This window comes from Misgurnus anguillicaudatus, chromosome 9, assembly GCF_027580225.2.
Source record: "Misgurnus anguillicaudatus chromosome 9, ASM2758022v2, whole genome shotgun sequence".
Lineage (NCBI taxonomy): Eukaryota > Metazoa > Chordata > Actinopteri > Cypriniformes > Cobitidae > Misgurnus > Misgurnus anguillicaudatus.
Genome location: NC_073345.2, coordinates 32,093,088 through 32,120,334, shown reverse-complemented (window position 1 = coordinate 32,120,334; position 27,247 = coordinate 32,093,088). Strand labels below are relative to the sequence as shown.

Here is a 27,247-nt window from a genome sequence, read left to right as displayed (position 1 = left end):
TTTTAAGTTTTTGTTGTAAGTTTTATGCAACTCTAAGGTAACTAATATCTTTAAGTTGAATGAACTCAAAATTTTAAGGCAACCAGGTAACTTACTTTTTTGAGTTGAACCAACAATTTTTTACAGTGTTTAATATTCAGGATGCAACCTGTGGGTTTGCCTTTGCTACCCAAACTGTCCTTTGGAACCAATACTTTGACTGTCGATTTAAAGGTCACGTTCTTCCTGAACCCAATTTTTAAACTTTAGTTAGTGTGTTATGTTGCATAAATAATACATGCAAAATGATAAAGCTCAAAGTTTACTGCCAGGTGATATATTTTCTTTAACAGAATTCCCCTTTTAAAGCGTACAGCGAATGACTGGTTTGGACTACAGGCCTCTACTTCTCGGTTGAATGACGTCAATATAAGAGTTTTTTGACTAAACTCCGCCCACAGGAATACGTCAGTCGCAGCTAAGCTAAAACGGCACTGCTAAGCTAGCTGCTGTCGAATCACAACACACTAAACAAACTCCACAATCAGAACTCGTAACGTATTTCTGAAGGAGGGACTTCACAAGGAAGACATCAGCCCATTCTTAGGACAATGAAAACAGCGCTATAGAGATAAGTAAATTGTGTGAAAAATGCAGTGTTTTTTTATATGTGAAACATGAACAAACGTTATATTGCGCACTGTAAACACAATCAAAGCTTCAAAAACACAGAAAGAACAGAATCTTTAATTGTAGTTCACTAGCTGAATACTTTTCAAACATTTAGCTTGACAGCTCTATAGTAGCTTCTCCAAGATGCTTCAAATGATTCAAAGGGAAAACTTAATAGCTTGGTGGAAAATAATTTACTGCAGATTTACCATCTTTTGACACAGGCCCATATGTGTGCAACATGTCTTTCAGAGCGTGTTTAAATTCTTCCAATTGGAATTTATCTCTTGAATCCCAGAGGATATAAATTGGATAAAGTAGCTCTTTCACCCCAAAAAAAGCATTTTGTGTTCTTCTGGAAAAGACAGACATAGGCAAAAAGCCCAAGTTATTATCCTAGCAAACGATTGCTGCTAAAGTAACAAATGTTGCAGCTGGATTGACTCCAGTGATGAATGCTGTTTACATTTATGAGTTGTGTACAGTACTGGCGTTTAGCCATGTTTAATAACTGTCTTCTATTCATAATTGGAAATTGCTGTTGTCATGAGCACATGTTGCTGAGGTCTCTGTGATGGAGAGAGAAACATTATATACGGGAAAGGTTCTCAGTTCTTTAATCATCGACATAAACTCACTCTCAAATGACCGATTACTTGATAATGATCATTTTCATATATACATTATAAAACTTCTCTCTGAGAATCCCAATTTTCCTTGATTATTTTGTTTTCCTCTTCGAACATCTGTTGTTTAACCACAACCACAAAATAAGTTTAATACACTTTGTAATTATTTCCACCAATCAGAGTAGAGCATTTGCCCCAATCATGATCAATGTGAAGAATAACATTGGGATGGGGCTTAGTAGAATTTGGCCCGGTTTCACAGACGGGGCTTAAGCCGAGTCCTAGACTTAAATGCATGTTTGACATGCTTAACTGAAAACATCTTGCCCTGACATTTCTTAAAATGTATCAGTGCCATTGTTTTTTCGTCGGCACATTTATAAAAGCTACTAAAATGTCTTAATTAAAGGGCACCTATTTTCCTTTTTATGATTTAACATTTCTTTTGGTGTGTGTTAAAGCTCACGTAACACACGCTGTTTCTGCATTTCTGATGTTAATCTGGAGTACCTATAGAGTAGTATGAAATCCTTTATATCTCTGAAGAGTCTTTAGTTTAATCAGATTTATAAAAGAAAGATTAGCTTTACCGAATCTTTCCGATAACGTACGAAAAAATGAAGAAGGAGGAGTTACTCCCGCAGGAGGAGCGAGTACGAGTCATGCAACACTATACAACACTGTTTTAACTTATGATTCACTACATGTTCGTGTCATTTATATAATATGCACGCGCCTATTTCCAACATAAGACAGAAGTCTTACTTACCACGTGTAACTCGTCATGACCCGGTTCTGAAAATCCACTGCATCAAACACACACGCAAAACTCCGCTGCTAATCCGGATAATAAACTATATCCATTGTTTCCATAAGGCTGGATGTCTTCTCCTTACATCCAAAAACACACTTCTTCTTGTGCCATTGTTGACTTTTGAAATTAAACAAAGCTGAGTGGCGTGATAAGCTGTTAGCAAGCTCTAGCGTCTCCCGCTGACTGACGGCTGGGCGGGGTTTTCCGGGGGAAGTTTTCCGGCGGAAGCCCATATAAAGAAGTGATACGTATCAAAAACCCCTGAAACGTCAGTTAGAACTGTAATCGAAAAAAACTAGCCGAAACTTGTACGAACCCTGGCGAAGTGCATTCGGCACAGAAATACTCTGAAACACGCCCAACTGCGGTTTTGACACTTTGCCTACGTTTAGCATGAGGAAACAACTCTATAACTGTGTTAATAAGTCAGAATGCTTGAAATACCATTAAACCCCCCCTTTAATGATCTGCAAAGTTACAAATCCAAAAGTATACGATGATGCGAGTTATCAACTGAAATCACTTTTCTGGGACTACAGTGAATGCAAGGATTTATATCTTATGTGGCATTCACACCAGACGCGGAAGAGGTGGCAAGCGCAAGTGATTTACATGTTAAGTTAATGCAAAGACGCAATAGGCATCCTGCGGTGTGGTATGCACAAATGAGGCGGTGTGAATGGCGCGGAACGCATGGGAAATGCGCAAGTTGAAAAATCGAAACTTTTGCGGATATTCGCGCTGCGTTAACCAATCAGGAGCTTGCTCTAGTAGTGACGTGATTACAGGTAGTAGGTGGAGTCGCAGAAGCCCCTCCCATGACCCGATTTACCGCATGAATGTCTCGGATGACAAGAATTTTACGCGCGACTTTCACATGCGAATGAGGCGAGTAAACTCAAAATGTTCAAGCGTCCAACTATCTGCAAATAGCGCATAGTATCCTTACCTTACTAATATGTTACTAATATAAACTCAATTCGCTCTGACAAAGTTAATCAATCAACTTGGTCATCTGCATTCGCTGGATCAGATTCAGGCTCTATTGATAAAGTATTAAAGATATTAACTCCTAATGGGATCTGATATTTTAAATATGGTAAGAAGCGTCACATTTCCGTCACACCTCTGTCACACACTTGAGGTATTCAGCCAATCACAACTCACTGGATAGCTGGCGAATCGATGCACACCACGCTTTTGAGAAAGATAAGCTTTGTTGAAATCAAAGGCAGGGCATAGAGGATGAATTATGTATGTTATGTGGAAAATAATGTGTTTTTAAAACCATAAACCACACGAACACATTGTATGTCACCAAATACTACAATCAAATATTATTTTTACACAACAAAGAACTAGTAAAAAAACTGAAAAGTTTATCCTTTTTTGAACGATTTCACGTACACACCACAACGCTGTCAAAAAGATCCGCGTTTACACAGATCTGTAATATCTCAATAGTATTACACGTCCCATGCCAGTAGATGGTGATGTTACTTTGTAAAGAAAGAAAAACGACACGAGGTATGTTAATTACTACACGCATAATCAACCAAAGTCCGATTGTGCGATCGCGCGATATATTGCATAATCAGCCAAAGTCCGCATATTTATGCGGGGCTGCATTTTTTCCCAATACGACGCACTTTCACCGCATTAATTACATATTTCCGCGCACAAAATATGCGGGGCTTGCATGATTTCATAATCTCAGCATTTTCGTAGCAAAAAGTCACATATATATTAGCAGAAAGTTGAAAAATGTTGCATTTACTTCCCAAAAGCGCAGCCGTGTCCTCTATTGCCATGGGAACGTTATGAAGTGACGCGATTATGTGACGTGAACATCATTGCAGTTTTTGCAAGTTCCGCAATTTTTGCAAATTCTCGCAATTCCATCGCATAAATTGCATAAGTATCCAGCATATTCCATCGCATTTTTAAGAAAACGTGCCGCAAAATCGAGGATTTTTGCCCGCAACAATCACAAAAAAACTGCGTTTTTCTGGAAGGACTGATTAATATTGAGTTACTTTTTAAAAGAAAATAATGCAAGTTACTTTTCAGTTTAATTAACTAGATAAAAAAGAATGTACTAGATTAAACTGAACGTAGTCACGTAGAATAACGCGCTCTATGTGTGTGCGCCTGCAGCATTATGAGTGACTTTCGAGAGCGACTACCAATGAGAACGAAGCAGGGGAGTTCACGTCATCCATCTCTTGTCAGTTACTCATTTGTTTATGACAACCAGATATAGAAACGCCTCTTTTGCAAGAGACGAGCGACACACAGTGACAAAGTTGCTTATAATGTGAATGTACCTTAAGAAAAAGTAATGCATAAGTAACTATTAAGTACTATTAGTTACTTTTTGGGGGAGTAATTTAATATTGTAATGCATTACTTTTAAAAGTAACTTTCCCCAACACTGGACCTTTTCAAAAACGTCCACTTTGAAACTTCAAAAGTTTGCGTTTTCACGACCCCGAAATGCAATTGTTGTGTAAATGAATAGCTGCCAAACCGCATAAAAGCGTTACCAGTTTACCGCTTTACCCTAATGTAAACCATCTCTGTGAAACCAGGCCTTTAAAAAATTATTTTCAAAACATTTTCTTTGCATTGATTAAAATTGAGTGGTAACAAAAATTAACAAAGAAAACAGATTGTAATGAGTTATACAAAGATTTTTACTTTTTTAGGACTAGTGTGTTGATAAATATGTTTGTATGCAAATGTGCGGCTACCAGTTGATGGCCCTTTCTTAATCTTTTTATTGCAGGTGTTCAGGTGTCAGAAGGATGTTTAAACACGTAGAGTATTCTCAGGTATGTATTATAGTACAGCCCATCAAACAAACCCTTTTCAGCCATTACATTTTCTGTCTTTCCTAACTGAGGTCCTTACTGAGCTCCATGTTGCACTTTCTAAACAGGTTATTTACCCAAGCCAGTTTACTCTGATTTCATTGCTTGATGTGTCTTATGTTTAACCCTGTGTGTCTTTTTTAAGGGCTCATACAGGAGTGTTTGCCCCCCGCTGGTTCAGTGACACCCTGCACAAAAGAAGCTGCATTCTTCAAATTCCCTCTGAGGTAACCTGAGGTGGAGTGATACATCACCCCTAAAACATGTCTAACCTGGAGGAAGATCTTTTAGCAGTAAACCTGTGCTGAACTACAATTTGATGTCACCTTTATGATGTCATACACTTACAGGCAACATAAGAAAGTATTAGGTATTGTATACTGGTATTGTAACACTGTAAACTGGTTTTCTTTTCAAACATGGCCTACTGTAGATGTTTTACCTGCAGATGTCTTGATCATCATCTGTTGTGTTTGATTGATTTTGAATGGATGTGAACATTTCTTAATTTTGTTTTACGTATAACATGGACAGAATTGTCATTCCCTGTTTACATTCAGACTCGTGTCACAAGGTCATGACCTCAATGGCCTTCTTTGCTTCAGCTGTCGTGTGCGTCAGAAGTCCTGAATCCTTTCAGACTCAAAATAGTTTACAAACTTTAATTTTAGGTACAACTCAATATAACCCTCGGCTCCCGTGCAGAGCACTGTTTCTGTTTAACTCTTAATATGCCAGAAGTTTACATAGCAGTACACTGTAAAAAATGCAGCATTTTTGTCAAATCAACATATATTTTTATATACAAATTTTTTACTTGTTTTTATAAGTTATGTCAACTTTTTTAAGTCAAAACTTTAAATAGTAGGTTAAATTGACTTTGTAAGTCGTTTTAACCGGATGCTGCATTTTTTTACAGTGTACATTATGAAGATGTTATTAAAAATAATTTCAAATATAAACAATTATTTACATTATATATATGAAATATACATATTTTACTTATTTTTGGGATAATTATTTATGAAACAAAACAATTTTTCTTGTTCTGTAAAATGATGTGTCATCACTAAAAATCATTAAACGGGTCAAATGCACATTGTATGCTTTAATTCAAAGTGACTCACACTGCATTCAATGTATGCATTTTTCAATTTGTGTGTTCTTTATGAATCAAACCCAATATGGGTGATTCTCACGAAATCCAGACTTAAAAGGTGTCCAGCATCAGATTTTTTTTTAAAAGCCATTGAAGCCAAATTTTTTTGCACTAATAAGATTAAGGTCTGAACTTAATATAACCATTATTTTTAGAGGATTTAAAAAATATTTCCTATAAAATTATTTAAATTTTTTTAGATTATCATTAAAAAAATTATCATCACCGCAACATGATATTACATTAAATATATGCATTTACAAACTCATGTTTCCGTAATGAGAACTAAAAAGTTGTCTACTATCACAAACAAAATTTTAATTTTTTTCTGGAGAGAAAAAATAAGAACTCCTTACCTGGTAGCCATCTTGAGTGTCACAGTCAATTATGTCCCTTGCAACAAATGTTTTTTTGAAAATGTCCTTGAGGGCTTAAACAATGATTGAAAATTGTTGCGGAGGATGAGAAAATTTTTCTTGGACACATTTATATTCCTTATTATATTGTCTCTACATTTACCAATGATCACCAAAAACAAATGTTTCTTTACTGTAAATGTTTATAGTATAACATGCACTGAAGCTTTTTATTTTATAAATAAATATTTCCATGTCAAAGAACCAAAATTCAGTCATGGACACGTTGCGGTAATGAACATTTTCCCCTTAAATGTGAAAAAAATGGGTTTGTGTTGCAAACTCAAGGCTATACCAATATAAATTACTTTTGACATACACGTATCCAAAGCAACTTACGGTGCATTCAAGTAAATCAAATTTAATCAGTAGCGTGTGTTCCTGATTAAACCCACGATCTTTGTGTTGCAAGCGCAATGCTCTACGACTACTATCACTGTAAAATTAAAGCTTTCAAAATCTAAAAAACTTACTTCAGTTGGTAACACCTAAACCGTTGAAACATTTTCAACTTGAAGTAAGAAAATTGAAGTTAAAAAACTTCCCATTTTTAGGTGTTACTAACTGAAGTAATTTTTAAGTTGATCCAACTTATACTTTTTACATTGTACCTACTAAGCTACAAGAACACCTTTTGCTCTCTGATGTCCCTAAAAAAAACTTTGTCACCTATTCTTAGAAACTAAAGATGAGTCAAAGCCTCAAAATGAACAATACACAAAGTAGCAGACAAAAAAGAAAAGGCCTCACTGTACAAACGGGCCTCCCTCTTCTAGCACTAACCAATCAGGAGCCGCGCATTTTTGGATCCTCTCTCAGATGGGCTGCGCTCCTCCTGACTGACGGCCAGTGCGAATGAAGTTTGTTTCCACTTTGGCTCGGTGCAGTTTCAGTGACGGGGGCATCACCGCAGCTGGAGAGAGAGAGAGAGAGAGAGAGAGAGAGAGAGAGAGAGAGAGAGAGAGAGAGAGAAGCAGCGCACCGCAGGCAAGAATACACGGGAACGACGGGAAGAGAGGAGGCTGCCCCATCCATCCGTCCATCCATCCATCCTATGAAGTTTCCCGCAGGACTTTATTCAGTTATGGCTGCATGAGAGGCTCTGTACCTCCACGTTCCCCTCTCTTGCTCTCTTTTGGGACTTTTGGCTTACCGGTTGTGTCCTGATATAAAGCAGTTGTCATAAATATCATCCGAGCTCTGTCGATCCACGCGTGGTGTGGACGGGTGGTCATGGATACACCTATAAGATGGAAAGTAAAGAGGAGGTTTAAGGAGTTGCGACTGTCGGTACTCGTTGTGTTACTGACGTTTGTCACCTCCCGAGCGAGCGCAGCTCAGCGGCGATCAGATCTGCATGGATTGTTACTTTGTATCTTTGTGTTGACGCGGGCCGCGCGAAACCGGGACTGCGCGCGAGCGTCTTGCACGGTCTCTCCGGTGTCCCGGAGCTGGGGTGTACGGAACAGGGGAAGGGGGGCCTGGATTGCAAAAACAAAAAGTATTGAGACTTTTTTTGTGAATACATGAAATCGAGTTAGGATGAGCAGGGAATAGCGGAACCGGGAAGTTTTCCCGTGCACGCAGCTTTACGTTTGGGATCAGAGCGTCACGGATCGCTATCGATGTAAAGGCGGTGCATATAGTAGTAGCCTATACTCAACTATTGTTGTGCAAATTTGTCAATAAAGTCCAGGTTTGGTGCAGTGCACAGCCCAAAAAAATCCGTAAAAAAGTTTTGTGCAGCTCTGCAGGATTTCGTGAGGTTCCTAGTTGGCTGTATGGAGGTTAAACTCTTCCTGATGTTATGCTTGTTCTTCAGCGTATTGGTTTTTGTGCACCACTATACACATTTTTAGAAATAAAGGTTCTTAAAAGGTTCTTGATAGGCATAAAGGAACCATTTTTTGGTTCTTTAAAGAACCATTTCTTTAATATAATCTGAAGATCCTTTTGTTCACCACCTTTTGTGTAACAAAAGGTTTTTTCAGATGTTAAAGCCAATATAGGTTCTTCTGTAACATTGGGGTGCACCTTTGTAGTTACCTAAAAAACTAGACACAGTTTGTGGAACTTTACACGGTTCTCTTGTGACATCCCGTCTCTTTTGATCAGTGCCGATGTGTGAAGTGTCTGAACATCAGGCGTAACTGTTTTATACTTTTAGATGTTTTTAAACGCCTGAGATGCTCTTCCTTAAGACATCTGGCAGAAGGAAGCTTTCTCCAGCAGGCGTGCTGACTGCAGAACGTAATTGGAAAAATATGCAGGACACAGATGAGAAACACACGAGAGAGAGAGAGAGAGAGAGAGAGAGAGAGAGAGAGAACGCTGTGTTCAGTTTTCCATAGGCACGTACAAACGCAAGCATCCCACCAGCCCACCTCGCCTCAGTCCTGATAGTTTGGTGATTCACATGATAAGAATAAGAGATAAATAAATGTGAATGCCTCTCTCCGAAGGGTCTCGACTCCTTGTGTGCTTTAATGGAGAACATCAGTGGGTCGGGTGGAGTCGCCACACGTCCTCTCTAGATCAAAGATGCAAGGGGTGAAACTTGTAATTATCCTGTAAACCGAATGAACGTTGCAGTGTATAGTTTTTATACTATTTACTTGAACTCTTATGCATTCACTAGTTTATAAGCATTGCACACTTATCAACTGTATAACATCTGGTAAAGTGAATGTACATGTGAATGCCATACGCTATGTGCTTTAAGAAGTTTTTTTTCTACTCAGCAAATTGAAAAGTAAACATTTTAAGGTTAACATCTGGTTTTGGTGTTCCATCATTATAATGTTTTCTTGATAGTGTAAATGTGAATCTGTGATTTGTACAGTATCACAAAGACAAAACAGATGGGATACAATCGCTCATCTTCCTCGGCTCTCCAGCCTATCCCAGGGAGTACTCTCTCTCTCTCGCCCTCTTTCTCTCTCTCTCTCTCTCCTTAGGCTGGAGGGAGGGTGAGTGAGAGAAAGAGAAAAAGAGAGAGGGAGGGGAGGTGGGTTGGATATTCTGCTCGGTGTGCGATTAGCTTCATGTCTGGTCATGGCCATTTGGCTGCTCATTACAGTAATGAAATTATTTAAAGTAGTTATTTTAATAATAACACATTGTCAGTTCATTAACTTTTTAAGAACGTACTCATATATCGAAAATATTAAATATAGGCCTAATTTGGCAAATGCATACCTTGTTTTACTAATAAATAGTCTTTAATTTAAAATTTTGTTTAATGTCATAGTAGAAGCACATGCAAGTGCCACAATCATGTTCATTCTCCTGTTCTTTAAAGGGGACATTTCACAGGACTTTTTAGAGATGTAAAATAAATCTTTGGTGTCCCCAGAGTACATAAGTTTTACTTCAAAATACCATGTTGTAAATAATTTATTACATGTTAAATTTGCCACTTTGTAGGTGTGAGCAAAAATGTTTTTGGGTGTGTCCTTTAAAATGCAAATGAGCTGATGAAATGCAAACACTAATCACCATGATGGTCGTTTGTTGAAATTAAAACTCAATTGTGCTGTGAATTATTCTCTCTCTCTCTCTCTCTCTCTCTGCACTAAATGGCAGTGCTACGATTGGATAGTTGCCGAATTAGGGGCGGTATTATTATAATAAGATCCCCTTTTGACATCACAAGGGGAATCGAATTTCAATTAGCTATTTCTTCACATGCTTGGAGAGAATGGTTTACCAAAACGAAGTTACTGTTTTTGTTTACATTTTCTAGGTTTATAGAAGCACTAAGGAACCAATAATAGCACTTAACGTTAGATTTTCATGATATGTCCCCTTTAAAAAAATCAGCTACTTTATGTAATAACATTTTGATCTGAAGATTTTGAATTTCTCAAGAATAATTTAAAGGGACAGTTCACCCAAAATAATTTTCTCACCCTCACCCCAAATTTCTTTGTTCTGATAAAACTTTGAAACCTTGAAAGGAAGCTATTTGTAATGAAGCAGAAAACAAAAGCACCATTGAAAAATTACTACTGTGGAAGTAAATGGTGCTTAAAAACGGTTTGGTTACGAACATTGCTCAAAATATCTTTAGGTTCAGCAGAACAAAGAAATTAATACAGGTTTGTTACAACACAAACTTAAATTTTTGTGTGATCTATCCCTTTAAGAACTGACTCAAGCCCCATACCTCCAAATTTCTTGGTAAGAATTTACCAGCTGTTTATTTTGTCATCTGTCGAGTTTAAAGTGTCTCACAAATACGTGCTGCTGACACTTTTGGTTAAAATGAAAAGAGGCTGAACTGATTGCAGTGATGTATTTAATGATGTTAAATCTAAAACATCTGTTATTAAGCTCATTAGAGTAAGTTTAAGATGAACGAATGCTCATTAAAGTCACGTTGATTTAAAACGAGACTCTTTGGTTTCCTTCACAATACCTCAAAATAATGTGGGCTCTGTCTTCAGCTGCGATCTCTGTGTAGTGCATTTCATTTCGTTTCTGAATGCTCCCTCGGTCAAGGCATTATGAGAGTACATGTGTTGTGTGGTAATGCAGAAAAGATGGTGGATTTGATTTATTGCAAGTTTTCAAGGATAAACTTTGGAGAGCTTTGAATTTGATTAAGTCAGCAGCTCTCTCTGTTTCCATGTGATCTAATAATGATGTAATCTAAGAGGAGGGGCAAAGCCGAATGACATCCGCTGGTGAAGGGTGACGTGTAATCAGGAACTTTTTTGGTGCTGAGTAGTGCATTGTGGGAAGCGATGAGACGGATTACACAGAAGCAGCTTGCAAAATAAAAATGGCTGACAGGGTCGCAGCTACACTTCCTTTCCAGGGTTATTCTCCTTTATTACTCCCTTTTATGAGTTTTTACGAACGCGTTCTGTGGACCATCCACAGTCATTCAGGCCATTGGGTGTGCTTGACTCCTGGGAGTAAATAGATTCTTTTTAAACAAATGGCGTGTTGTAACGATAGTTTATTGCCCACATGTGTTTTCTCTGTTTTTGGTTACTCTTTGTTATTATCGTGGACATACCTAAACCCAAACGTTGAAGCCAAACTTTCACACCCTTGGAGCATTTCAAAAAATTTCTTTCTTGTAATGAGAACAAGATGTGTTTTCCTAATCGCTCTTCATCCAGAGCTTCAGAGTCGTTTTGAGGATAACACAGAAATCAAATTCATGTTGCCTTTGGCTCCGAAGGTCCATTAACTGGAGAAGTGGTGTTTTCTTCAGAGTATTAAAAGGTTCACATTTAGTTCCAACAGTTGGAGAATGACGGGTTTCCCTCACAATCAGACTGAATCCCAAATCTTTTTATAAACATATGATAAGTGCGTTTCAAATGTTAAGACATTGATAACCGTATGTCTCCCGGGTGCAGTACTATATTTAGTGGATTTTTAATTATTGTTATGATAAGGGTTGCAAAATTTTTAAGGCTGGAAACACATTGGAATTAACGGGAATATATGTTTGGGAATTAACGGAAATATATTGGAATTAATGGGAATAAATTGGGAATTTGAAAAAAAATGCACAGTTACGGTATAACAGGGAACTTAAATGTAGTTTAAAAAAATCTTGCAGCATAATTTAATGCAATTTCACATGCACACAGCACACTTCTTACCAAAGGGCCATTGAGGCCACACCCCCTGCATGTACTTGCATTTTTCCAAAACATGCCACGCAAAATTTGGACACATTACAATTTTTAATGTTTTTGCAACAAAAAGTATCTTAAAGTCTATCAACCATGCATTTACTTGATTAAAAATCCTTCAGAAATCATTCATATTAAAATTATTTCTGAAGGATTTTTGATCAAATAAATCCACGGCTTGGTGAGCGTAAGTATCAGGATTCTTTAAAGGTGACATAGAATGATTGAACGGGGTATTTATCCTTGTTCTGTGATGTGACATGTAGACAAAAAATGTTTTGTTTGGGTCTGTAATGCCTTAGAAACTTCCTAAAAACCTCTCTCAGATAGCTCTATTAGGGTGGGTGATTTTAAACAAGTGGTTTTGCACCTTTTTGGCTCCCCCTACTGGCTTAACTTGCAATCTCATTACTGATTGGCTGACTTTGCTGCCACTCAAAAAATTTAGCCAATTATTTTAAAGTGGAGGGGCAGTTAGATGCCTGTGATGTCATAAGCATCAGTTTTTCAGATTGGGCTGTTTTCTGGTTGACATTTCTAAAAGAGGAATTTCTATGAGACTGAGATGTTTAGCATGTCTAGCACTTTTTATATGTTTGTGAATGTGGGTAGACTGCCATTATTCAACATAGACAAGGTAAAAATGTTTTTTCATTCTCTGTCCCCTTTAAAATTTATATTACATGCATGGATGTCTGCTTATGACCGAACATAATGTTTATTTATGAGTGTATATGATATAATTTATTATGAATTTCTCCAAATTTCCAAATATTTTCCATAAATTCCCCAGATGAAGTTCCCATTGAAAATTTCCAGAAATTTAACGGAAACATGATGCCCCTTTGCAACCCTAACTATGATTAGTATGTAAAATTATGCACCGATTTATTGACTCATAATCGATATTGGCTGATAAAAGCTATCAGACACTGGCCAATTGAATGGATCAGAACTTTAAAATGTATTTTTTGTCGAATTGTTTTGAATTGGGTGACGATGATAACAAAATTGGATCAGCCGTCAATATGTATCGGTATCGGCACAGATTATTTGTATCCGTGCATCCCTAAATAGTATGCTAGAGATATTATTCAAGAGGTTTGCTGATACTGTATCTGATTTTTAGTATGCATCTGACCATGCTTTTGCAGAGAATATTGCCCATAACTTGCTAGGGCTTTGGTGGAGTCCCTTTGAAAGCATAATTTTATAACATTGTATTTCGCAATACTGCTGTACAGGCATACTTCACCCTAAAGATTATAAACTTTCCAGCAGTACGTACTTGTCAAAAATATGCGAGTTGGGATGCAGTCTCAGCGAGGGTAGCCTGGAAGCAAAGTGCGATTTGGTTTTACAGTAAATCACATAAAATGCTTTCAGAAGTCACAGAAATCTCAGTTTAGATGTTGGTTCGATAGTTACCGTGTCAGCAGATGTAAATTGATGGTTGTTACGTAACAGAGCGGCGCTCAGGCCTGGTTCTGCCCTCAATGTGTTGGAGGTCCAGATTTGGGACAGAGACGTTGTACATTGTGTACAGCATTAGACAGCACTGTTTCTTTTGGTTTGTGTGGTTTGGAGTTTATAGCATGTGTTTGCAGTGTTTTATGATTTAAAGTGCTTTGTTTCTCCCTTCAATCTAAACCCACATCTGGGAGGGAGATAGTTGGTAAAAACCTTAAAGTTTTATTCACACACAATTAAAATAAGACAATGTGTCTTATTTTGACCCAGACACGTTGACCCAACCTTTACTCAAATCACATGTCTGTTGTGTAAAACCAGACATGAAGTTAATTGTAGTTGCTATGTTATGCAGTCAGAGACAAGTGATTAATAAATGAATCGTTTGATGTCTGATTCTTTTTCAGTGATTCTTTTGAATCAGTTAGCAGAATGAATTAATTGCTCAATTGTTAGAACTTTATGTGAGAAAAAAACAATGCTTACACTCATGTTTAGCTTAGTGGTACATTATTGTGTTAGCAGTGCAAAAGGCCATGGGTTCGAATCCAGGAAACACACATACTTGTACACCTTGTAATGCACTGTAAGTCGCTTTGGATAAAAGCATCTACCAAATGCATAAATGTAAAAAATGCAAAGGTTTATAAAAATAAAATAATAATAGAAAGCATTATTTAACTAGTTGTGTTGTGAAGCTGAGAACCTCTTTTTACTGATAAACAGAAGTATTATTATTTTTCATCAGTAAGATAGCTGAAAATGTATTGAATCATTGAAATGAATCATCCAAATGATTCGACTCGCTAAAATGAATCAACTATGTATGTTCGTGTGTGTCTACTAAAGCAAGGGAAAGTGTAAAAATGAGCTGAGTTATGGTAGCTAAAGACAGCAGACCTACAGGAGATGAGGTCAGAGGGTCAGAGGTTAAAGGTGAAATGCTGTGGGTGGTGACCTTTAGATTATGACCACCCCAGAGGTTTATAGTGTTGCACCCCAGGATACAGCATCTGGAAAACATATCACACTAAGGAGAAATTGCGAATGAGTAAAAGAGTATAAAAGTGTGATACATGTTACACCATTTTGACATGAAAAGTGATTTCGTGAGTTTGTTGTTGTGTCGCCAATCTTTTTGAATGAGATCGTTAGGAGGTCTTCCTAATTCTGGTTGTCTTAGCAACAGTTATAAACAATTGAGTAAGGGGGTGTTCACACCAAAGCTTTTAAACGAGGCTGAAAAAGCCAGGCGGACGCCGACTGCCAGCTTATTTCAGCCGAGAGCTTTGGTTGCTATGATACTAATGCTTAGTTTATCAGTCGCTGAACAACCGCTTGGTTGTTGTGATGTTTATCCTGACCCTCCTTCACTGTTATTGGATGGCCATGTGAGAACTGACATTGACGAGCTGAGCTTTTTACCCAAAGTTAAATATTTTTCAACTCTCGGCACTCAGCGCGGAAAAAAACACCAGCTGCTGGCTTTTTTTGAAAAGCACCACACTTCCATGGAAACAATTGAAAACATACGCTGACCACCTGCGTAAACGCTTTATCCCGCCCCTCCTCCACTTTTATTGGATGGCCATGTGAGAACTCACATTGACGAGCTGCGCTTTTCACCCAAAGTCTCGGCGCAGAAAAAAAATGCCAACTGCTGGCTTTTTTTGAAAAGCGGCGCACTTCCATTGGAAACACCACCGGCGTAAATGCTTTAGTGTGCATGACTGCTAACCATCCTCTTAGTAAATGATGAAAGACAGATAAAACTCCACTGCTTCACTTTCAATGGTAGTCACTTTCGAAAATCGCTCAGCATTTGCATAAAGTTTAACTTTTTTCAACTTTGTTACAATAAAGGGCTCGTTATAATTGTGCGTAGGTCCTACGGCGTAATGTAGGTTCTGCGTCGGTTTTCATTTATACTTTTGCGTCGTCTTCCGCGTCAACGTGCAAACAGACGCGCAGACCGCTGGTAGGCAGTATCCACGCGTGTAACCACAGTAGCAGCGCGACCGTCAGTGAAGAAGAAGCTTGGCAAGTTAACCCACAAACAAAGAAGAAACAGCAACTTGTTGTGTATGATTTGAGAAGACCAGCAATAATGGAAGTAAATAAACAGCGACTTTTGTTGCAGTTTGAGTTAAATCACTCCTCAACTTGGCTCGTCTTTGTTTTCACCGTTGCAAACGTAAATACCTTTAACGCAGTTTTTTTACCTGACGGGAGGGGTTCTGGTGGACCAATCACAGTGCTTGCGATCCGTGTAGAACTGACGCGCTGTTAAAAAAATTGCAAGGTGCACGTCAGGCTATGCACAGGCTATGGCCTAGAACTTAGGCATGACTATAAATCGAGCTTAAGACGCACACTTCCGATCACTGTCACTTTTCTACCAAGCAATCAGAATTGCAATTTTTGCCTTGCAGATAAAAACAAAGGTAACAAAATCCCACATAGCATTACAGTTGCTGCATTTGCGCAAAACTTTAACGTTATTTTCTAAACGTCGACAAAAAACGATTGCGAAATGACGCTCATTAAACGTTGTAATGCGACTAAAACATCATTTTGTTGTCTAGTAATAAGTTGAACACAACTCTTCTGTCTTGTCCTGTAACCAAACATACCGTGCCATATTTAAAGAATGATCATGTGATTTTTACGTCAGGTGACCTCTAAATGCAAAAAACTGTTTCCGTTGCAGTTTTGCAATATATTCCTTTTTTCAAATTTGCCTGAAAAACCGAAATATGGGAGTTGCGAAATTGCCGTGTTTCTATTGGCCGCATTTTCTATTTGTTATTTCAGTTTGCGCAATTTGAAGGGTATTGGAAACCCACCTACTGACAGAGAGATCTTACTCAGCAAGCAATTTTAAAAGATGTTTAATAGCCGTCCAAAGATAGCCCAGGCGTCTAGACTAAAACAAAGCAAAGTTTGGGCTGTCAGTGAAAATTTAATAGACGACTAACCATGAATAAATTAAAATAAATAACAAAATAAGTGAAATCAAACTGGAGTATCATACATCCCACAAGTTATTTTGGCAAAAACTACAAACCAAGTTAATTTAAGTGGGTTATATATCGGGTCTAAATAATTAACCTAGATGCTGGTGAAATGACGGCTGTTGCTAGTTATATCTAAAGACTTGACTATCGTAGGATCTTTCAGGGTGGTTGCCAGGGTCTATCTGAATAAATTTTATCGAGTTAGTTGTTTATCTTTTGGATTACACCTGGTCCTGATACACCCCACCACCCGTGCAGCTCAAATGCACCACATTGTTTCAGTCATGCATGCGTTTAGATCTCCGGTTCCCAGAGTTTTAGAGTTGAAGTTTTGGGGTATAGCATTTCTGTCTGTTCTGCTCCGTATGAATGGACCCTTTCATGGCGCTGTTAAACGGACGCCATGTTTGGGCTTTGCTAAGGCTTTGTTGTGATTAATTGGGCGGGTCAGAATGTGTGTAAGTGTGTACTGTAAAGGTGTGTGTGTGCGTCTGGCCCGTCTCGGGTTCTGAGCGCTCCTGCAACGTCTCGAGATTCCCAAGGGCTGTCAAGAACCCCACACATGTCCGGACGCTGCCTCTAGAATTACATTCCCTACATACCTGTACTAGCGCGGCACACTTAGCGTCTGCGGTCGGCAGCAGATCCAGATGATCGCAAAGCATCGTGGGATGTTTGTGTTTTTGGAATGAAAAGCCACAAATGGAGCAACATTAACGGTTTTATTTATTTTATTGCATTTTGGAGGATGAGAGAGAGAGTAAGGGAGAGTTGTGTTGCTTTCACATCTGGAAGCTATAGCCGTCATTGTGATGTCTGCTGATTCTGGAGAAAAAGAGGGAGAAAAGAAGGGGGGAAAGGAAAAAATACGTTCCAGATGTTTTTCCTCCCCTCTCTGTGGAACAGCAGAGGGATAAAATACTGTTTCATTAAGAGAAGAAAAATACACGGTCCTTGCAGAAATGTGCGAGAGTTTCGGGTTTAGACGTTCAAAGGCGAATTTTACATTTATCGCCCAAAAAATGTATGCTGAACGGCTTGTGTTTCATGCATTTATGTGTTTGTTTGAGATTCAGAGCTGAATTTGTGGGAAAATGTATGAAAAGGATGTTTTGCATTACGCCATGATGTTGCCGATTGAAGCAGTTTGTGCTATTGTTGCTCATAGTGTGTGTTTTAAAATGGGATTATAAAGGATGTATTTCTGGTAAAAGCAGATGTCATTTCATATTTTGCATGTGTGTTTGGTGACCTCTATTGCATCCTCTTCCTATGTGCCTCATTCATGACCCTGAAACAAAGCTTTATGGGTCTACCAGGGGTTTATGGCACACACACACACACACACATTTTTATGGGATTTTATGGGAGCGAGGCTGATGTCTCTTCATCTTTTAGAAGAAGAAAAGTTTCTTTGTTACAGTACAAAGATGAAAAACATCTATATTCATATTCTCAGAAATATCACACGAGATGATGTGATGTTCACAGCAGATCAGACATCTGGACCTTCATCCAAATCCTGAGGTCATAACCAGGAACCAGAAGTCTGATTTTTCAGTTTTCCAGTACAGTAATCATAGTTTACCACAAATTTACATAGTTACTATAAAATAGCAAAGTAAATGCTATGGGATGTCCATCAAACTGCGTAGGAAATCTGTCATTTTAATAATGACTTAACTTTTTTCTAAAGCTTGCAAACTTTTATATACTTGGTATTTTGGCAGGACCATAAAGGTCAGCACATGAAAGCTTCCAGTGTCAAGACTATTCGAGTCTTCAGAAGGTTTTCATTATGCTGTGGATGAAGCCAGTAGTCCCGTTATGGATCATTTAAGCTGTAAGCCAAAGGTTACATGCTTGACTCTTTCATATACTGTAGGTGTGTGTGTACAGATCAGATGTTTATCCCTTATAGGTTTAAGCAAGCTGACATCAGCACCGTTTTGACCGTGCACACCTGGAAATGCTAATGAAGTCATGCGTTAAATTCGTACGGATGTGTGCAGGTTTTTACCTGGGTTACCCGACACGTGGAGTGAAGTCAGTAATGAGCGATTAATAATTGAATGTTCAAGGTATATTCAGGTGATGTTTAAGGAAACCTGCGGGTCCAGACACGAGGGAAGAACTTTTGGATTCTGGAGCGGTTTGTGGAAAGCTAACATTCCTTCCACTGGCCTCATACAGAGAATATAAAATAGTCTCTCTCTTTTTTTCTCTCTCTCTGTCTTTCGCTCTCTGCAGTAGCACATTATGAACTAGCCACAAAAGCCACAGAAACGTTCATCTCTCTCCAGCAGAAAGAATTAAAGTGAATCTACAGACACACTTCACTTATAGGGCAGAACAGAAAGGCTTTTGTATGTATATGTTGTGTCATACGTGCATGTAGTCATCAGCTATATCATATGGCTTCAATTAATGAAACACAGACAATATATTTGATTTATGAACGGTTTTACAGTTTATGATTTTGATGGATTGCAGTAATGGTTTCAGCAGAATATAAACGTACAATAGTACAAATGTGTTTTTACATGGTGTCATGGCTTTTTACACATGCACCACCAAGGTACTTTACTGTAGTCTTTAAAGTATCTTGAAAAACTGTGTTAATATGTAGCACCATGGTACATAAATATTTGATGCGTTTTCACTTTAACAATGATGAACATTTTTATTTTAGATAACAAAATATCTTCATGGAACATGATCTTTAATGATTTTGGCATATAAACAGGATAATATCATTTTGACCCATACAATGTATTGTTGGCTATTGCTACAAATACACCTGTGCGACTTATGACTGGTTTTGTAGTCCAGGGTAACTTTAGTCATTTCATTAGTATTAGACAAATTTGACTGTATTTTGGTGCAAAACCCTCTAAGTACATGCAAAAATGTATCCAGTTCTTCATTACGAACCTTTCTGAATAAATTATGCTAATATATTCAGTAAATATTAAAAAACTCTTGCACCTTAACGTGACATTGTTCGTCCAGTTCTTTTTTCGCGCACTTAGAGGACTTTGCCGAAAAATCTAAATTTCTGAATGGCCTGAGGCCAGGATTAAGCAGATTTGAAGTGAAAGTATTTAATGATGTATGATAAATGCATTCAGTCAATATAATTATCTTATTTTTGACGGAGTGGCTTTTGGATCTGAGCTCTTTTTTTACATTTATGCAATGCATTTGGCCAATGCTTTTTGGTGATTCTCACGAAATCCAGATTGAAAAGTTGTCCAGCATTAAAAGCATTTTTTTGCACATATAAGATTAAGGTCTGAACTTACTATAAGCATTTTTTTAGAGGATTTAAAAATATTTCCTATAGAATTATTTACATTTTTTTTAGGTTATCATTATCAAAAAACTATCATTACCGCAACATGATATTACATTAAATATATGCATTTACAAACTCATGTTTCGGTAATGAGCACTAAAAATTTGTCTAGGTACCATGACAAACAAAATTTTAACTTTTATCTGGAGAGAAAAAGTGTCACAGTCAATTATGTCCCTTCCAACATTTTTTTTTTAAATGTTAGTTCCTTGAGGGCTTAAACAATGATTGAAAATTGTTGCGGAGGATGAGAAAATTGGTCTTGGACACATTTATATTCCTTATTATTGTCTCTACATTTACCAATGATCACCACATGATAATTTACTGTAAATGTTGATAGTATAACATGCAATGAAGCTTTTTATTTTTTAGATTTTTTAATTATAAATATTTCCATGTCAAAGAACCCAAATCCAGTCATGGACACGTTGCGGTAATGAAAATGTTCCCCTTAAATGTGGAAAAACAACAAAATTGGTCTTTTTGATGTTATTTGAAATCATGTGCAAAATAGTACACGAAGAGATGTTTGTAACTGTATGCTTCTTATTTTGATAACATTTAGTTTTATTATCAAAATGTTTCATGACACCTCATTAGTCTTATTTCGCGAGAATCACCCTTTTATCCAACGTGCCTTTACACTGCATCCAATCTTTACATTTCTTTTATAAGTACTTGGTATCAAACCCAAGACCTCTTTGTTGCTAACACAATGCTGTTTACAGTAATGGAAGTCATTTAGTACAACAGTCTCTATTAAAGTACCGTGGTATTGCTGTTTGTTGTAAATCTAGTTGGGTTTTATTGTTCTCACATGTGTGTGTGTGTGTGTTTGTGAGAGATTGCATCTGTTTTGTAGTATTATTATCTGATATGAGAAACTGCTCTGTTCAAAGCCGTGCAATCGTGCCTGGATGTGTTGTTGAAATTGGATGTATTGGACATGAATGTCTGTGTATGTGTGTGATCGCACCAATGAGTCAACGTTTCCAGCGACTAACACACATGCTGTACACCAGCCAGCGATTCAGTCACTAAATCTGTGCTGTTTAACACGAAAAAACACTCCATGTTGCTTTTGCACGAACACACATTAAAGAGTAACATAATTTGTACTTCATTTTAAGTCTGCATGAACGGATATGTGTGCGACAGACAGACGAGAGGTTTTTGCTGAATCAGTCGACCGTCGATCGCTGCCCTCTGGAAACCACTGCAAACTGTTTTCTGACCAAACCACCAGGCCAGCACACCATGAGCACCAAACCATACCATTATACAGTACTTCAAACAAGCCACCAAAGAGAGAGAAAGAAAAAGATAAATATGGGTTTATAAGCCATGGTGGAGAAAAATAGTATACTATACTTGAACCACAAAAAAACAATGGCAACCTCAGGGAAACGTTAAGCACCTGGTGGGAATACCTGTGCTTTTTACCCGTTTGCCCTTTTAACCCTGCCCTCCTGCTCATTATGTTTCTGTCCAGGTGAAAGGTCAACAGCATATAGTGACATCATGCATGTTGTAATATGTACCTTCACCGCTGTCTTACCCACAGGGCACTCCTTCTGCATGATTGGCTGCTGCTGGGCTGTCAATCACTCAGCTCCAACCTATCATTAAAGTGTCAGCGCTGGTTTTAGTCCTGCCCCCAGACACGGGTTAGAGATGGAAATGACATACTGAATTGTTTTAGTGGTGCCTGCCAGGCCAAGCCTCACTATTACTTTTGCTCTGGCAAGGCATGGTAACATCCGCAGCCATGCAGAGCATCATATCAATCATAGCAATGGCTTGGCATCGTGATTAGGTGTCGTTCACGTTTTCGGGAGAAAGTGTAAAACATTGATGTTTGTTTGAAAGCCTTGTCTGTCTTTGTATTAAAGAGATGTGATTTATACTGTACAATGAAAGAGATTTACAACGCACACGGACAGTCACGAACCCGCTGGCTTTAAAGAGAAAAATGTCTTTGATGAAGGATGTATTTCAGAAAGAGCCTCTTATACATGGAAGTCTCTCTCTCTCTTTATCTCTCTTTCGCTCACCCCTCCTCTAAACTACTGAAATGTGTCCAAATTAAATGCCACAGTACTTTATCATGGTGTGCTTTAAATCTTTGATTTTTTACTGTTTACCTAGCATGTAATAGTAATTCTGGTGTGGTTTGGTAGAGCGACTTACAGTATAATAATGCTCAATGAAACATCCCAAGTTTTTATCTTTAACTCTCATATAGCTAAAACATTTAAAATATGTCTTTGGTTGAAATCCATGCATGCTCGCTGTAAACATGAGACATTTTTACTCAGTCCAGATGTGATCTGGTTAAAGTTTTTTTTATGATGCAATGCTGTCTAATAAAGATTGTGAAGGAATTTTGATTCTATGTGAGAATGTTGCAATGTGGGAAACTGAGTTGCTGCATGTTAGTTAGTTTTGTAAGGAATAATTGAAGACGGTCCATTGAAATTTTCGAAAATAATTAAGATGGTAATGCGGGTGAAAAAAATTAATTTATTTTAGTATATGTGTATTCATTGTTTTTAGTTTTATAATATGAGGAATGAAGGCAATCAGTGTTTATTTACTGTACCTACTGTACTGTATTTTTAAATATTTTTAGCGCTGGCAATTGATTAAAATATTTAATCTGCATTAAAGGCAGGGTGCATGATTTTTGAAAAATACTTTGAAAAAGGGAGTCGTGTTGAGTACCAAAACACACTTGTAGCCAATCAGCAGTAAGGGGCGTGTCTATTAACCGACATTGTTGCCTGGGTTGCCTATGTGTGGGCGGGTCTATCAAAAGAAGGTCCAGATTCTATTGGGGTAGGGGCGTGTTTGTTTAGGTGATTTCAAATGTCAACATTGGCTTTCAGAGATCATGCACCCCGCCTTTAATCGCATGATTGTCGTGAGTTAACTTGTGATTAATCGCAACTTAATCGCACATTTTTATCTGTTCTATATTTACCTTAATTTAACCCTTTTCAAGTTTTTTATACTTTGATCAGCATGGGCGTGGACAAATATGGTTTATGCAAATAAATGTTTATTAATAGTGTAACAGTCAGCAAAAATAATAAAAACATTCTAGTAAAGGCGGGGTGCATGATCTCTGAAAGCCAATGTTAATACTTGAAATCACGTAAACAAACACGCTCCTACCCTATTAGAATCTGGACCTTCTTTTGATGGACCCGCCCCACACATACGCAACCCAGGCAACGATTGGCTACAAGTGTGTTTTGGTACTCGTTTTTCAAAAATCATGCACCCCGCCTTTAAATATTTTTTAAAACAACAAACAGTATATGTTGAACTTTTTTCTTTTTTATTGTTTGCTTGACATTGAGACACAGACAGCTTTAAGATCTACTGTAATGAAAGGATCTAAAAAGATTATATTTGTATGAATTCATGTCAAAACAGATATTTTTAAAACCGTAATTCTGTCTATTTGTGCATATATCAAGGTCGTGCGCCTGGTGCATGTTTCAGATGTGTCAGTCAGTGCAAGGAAGATCGTTTTCGAGTCTTGTCGCTCTTAATAATAAACATCAATCATTACCCGAACTTTATCTCTCTTAACTATTTTAACATCAATCAAGTTCTGAATTGTATTAATAATTTCAGTATTTTTTTAAACTGAAACCAAAATTGTGGATGGACGCTCATCATTTGTATTAGTCCAATCATTTAGGACGATACACCATTCAGAAAACATACAAATAAAGATCATTTTAGACGCTTGATGACTACTTACTGTCTAACTGTGGGTTCACACCAGCCGCGTCTAGTTTGCCACTTGAACATTTTGAGTTTACTCGCTTCATTCGAGCGTGAAATTCTTGTCATTGAGACATTCACTCGGAAATTCACGTCATGGGAGGGGCTTCTGTGACTCAGCTCGCTTCCTGTAATCACGTCAATACTAGAGCATGCTCCTGATTGGTTAACGCAGCAGCAATTTTTCAACTCCCGCGTTTCCTGCGGCAACGCTTCATTCGTGCGAACTGCTATAGGGGCTGTCTACACGGAGACGCGTATCACTGTATACGTATAAATTTGTTATCGTATTGGCGTTTCATCCACACGGATCCGGCGTTTTGGGAGACTGAATCCGCAAATTTTTTAAACGGGGTCCTAAAGTGGATAAATCTGAAACCGACACCCTTGCGGTTTCGTCTGTACAGCCAATCCGTATATTTTGTGAAGCGAAAACGTCATCACATCACGTGTCGGAAGCGTCACACGTAACAGCAACAACAATAACGGCGGACTACGTGATTGTGTTCGTGCTACAGAAGCTACAAAGCCTACTAGCTTTATTACAGCAAAATCTATTGCTTCTATGCAATTGTGGTGACCAACAAGCGATAATGGACAACACCATACGTTGGTTATGCGCATGCTCAAAGTCTTCTTCTCCGTGTATAGTGTATATCCGTGGCAGAATTACAGCACCCCATACTGGTCCGGCATATATACTACACCGCTTTCAGTCGGTTTCAGTGGTTTCGTGTTTACGGATTATTTTTTTAGAGCAAGGAAAAAAATGATCGGATAGGGAATGCACCGGCTTTGTGTGGACATAGCCATAGAGGTCTGTGCTAATGTGCTCATATAATGTTAGATGTTTGACTTCAGTTCACCTACTGTAAATACAGAGGTGGGTAGTAACGAATTACATTTACTTCGTTACATTTACTTGAGTAATTTTTTTGGGTAACTAGTACTTTTAGAGTAAATTTAAGGATGGGTACTTTTTACTCTTACTCAAGTACATTTCTAATGAAAAAACTGTACTTTTACTTCGCTACATTCGGTGGCGTTACTACGCTACTTTCAAATGGTAATAATTAATGAATATATTTTATTTTTATTAAGTTTATATGGCTTGTTCGAAAGTCTCGCGAGACGTTAGAGAGGCAGCGTGCGTTGCGAGGGGTGGCTACGTTTCACCCTTTAGCGCGCGTAGATGAAAGGAGATGACTGAAGCGGAGGATGACCTATGCAAGCTATCGGAGGCAGATCACGGGTGGCCTCAAGTTTGGTCTATGTTTACACTACAAAAGGTCAAAAAGAATAGTTTCATAATGCAATGTATGCTTTGTGCACCAAAACGAACTGACATCTCAGCATACAGGAATTCAAGCTCCAACATGAAACAACACGGCGGTAGGTGTCACTTTCTGCAGTGCCTTATTATAATATTATTTCACGCACTGTTTTTGTCATATGCGCTCTTGTGCAAGCAATGAAAATTACTCTAACCTTACAAACAACACACGTTCACCTCTGCACATTTCCATATCATTTCCTCATAAAACTAAACAAATTGAACAGCATTAATAATACGGGAGAACCGGGGCAAAAGTAACGCAGGACGAAAGTAATAAAGCGATTTTCTAAGAGGACTGATACCATTTGCATCCCAAATTATGACAGCATCTTTGCAACCCTTGACAGAGCTGACAAATATCGCGTTATTTACTCACCATTTTCCGGGTGTAGATCCAGAAAGGTGTTTTCAACCATAAGTAAAATCCAAAAGCGGTCATTGTTTTCTTATAACGCGTTGTGTTTCTCGTTTCATCAATCTTCAGGTTATTTAGTGCTCTTAACACATCCTGAAGTTTGACTTCTCAAGAGTTTTTCAAAATAAAAGTAAATCGGGTTTAAATGTGAGGAGATCCTGTCGGGACGAAAGTAACACTTACTTTTGTACCATTTATATTATTCTAATTTTATTTAATTTAATTTTCATATTGTTCAAACTGTTGAATTTAAGTTTGTACTGTTGGTTGCTTTTGAAACATTTGATAAAACTGAAATTTAAAATGAAAATATAATTCCATTATTTTTTACAAAGATAAATTACAAAATATGTTTGCAGTTACATATTAAAGAGGTCATAGTCATGTATAGTTAATAAAAACAAGTGTAACACGAAAATCTACATTGTTTTGTTCTGTTAAAAAAAGTAACAATTTACCACTTATGTTCAAAGTGAAATTATACTAGTCATTTTACATTTGTTCAAAATTCCACCTGGTATTGATAGACCACACTTGTGAGTTACTGACCACAGCAAAAATATATCTCTGTCTGAAACATTATCTTTAAAAATTTAAAAAACTTAAAAAAAAAAAAAATCTGAAAAATTGTACTTTTCGCCTGTTCTCCCTTACACATAACCGGACACCTTACTTAAATGTAAAAAATACATACGAATAAAAACTGGATTGTATTTTATTTAATTCCTTCCTAAAGAATCTATATACTTATAAAAATAAAAGAATAAAGTATGTTTTTAAAGAGACATGTTTTATATATTATAATAAATGTAGAGTTGATTTGCAAAAACAGATAAGTTCCATTTGAAATTCTAAAATAAGCATTTTATCAAGCTCCTTATGTTCATTAATTGCACATTTATTCATATAAAAACATGATAACAAACAGACACACACATTCTTTTTTCTTACTGTAAGCTTGTTTAAAGGCAGATGCAGCCAAATTTTGTTGTGAACTTGAAAATAAATACACAGTTAACTGTCAGAAAACAGTCAGTGTGTGTTTAAGATTTTTTTTTAATGACACGTTATGTGATGTTGGAGGACTGAGATAGACTGCTTTACTTTAACCTAGGTTTATAAGTAGTATATAAGCAGAACAATGAGACTTTTAAGGAGAGGTTTGTGAAAGCCCTCCAAGTAGTCTGAAATTCAGGGATTTTACGCTTGTTTTCAATCAGATCGGAAGTAACGAGTAACTAACTACTTGAGTAGTTTTTTATCTAATACTTTTCTACTCTTACTCAAGTAAATAATTAGATTGTTACTTTTACTTTTACTTGAGTACATTTTTGTATAAGTACTTGTACTTTTACTTGAGTACAGATTTTGGGTACTCTACCCACCTCTGTGTAAATATGAAAATGTAGTCCTCATATCTCGTGACAATTTGTCTTATGTGTGTTTTGTCTTGAGCAAGTTTGATAATATTGATGTGCCAACATACTTGCGGATGCATTATGGCATATCGAGTTCAGTGATATAGTTTCATGAGTTTGTCATGTATCCTTAAGAGGTATGTTAGACAGCATCTCATTGTGTAGATAAACTTCGCTGTACAACTCTCAGATGGAAGATATCCAGAAAAACTGTGTGTGTGATTTTGTTAACA

General features: G+C 37.4%; 1 protein-coding gene across 1 annotated transcript in view; it reads left to right on the top strand.

Annotated features, from left to right (window-relative positions):
- Positions 1–7,428: 7,428 nt before the first annotated feature.
- Positions 7,429–27,247, top strand: part of col5a1 (procollagen, type V, alpha 1) — a 124,523-nt gene continuing 104,704 nt past the window's right edge. The window contains exon 1 of the mRNA XM_073871494.1: positions 7,429–7,884. Coding sequence (XP_073727595.1) covers positions 7,776–7,884 — 109 coding nt within the window. The 5' untranslated portion in view covers positions 7,429–7,775. The remainder of the gene's footprint in view (positions 7,885–27,247) is intronic.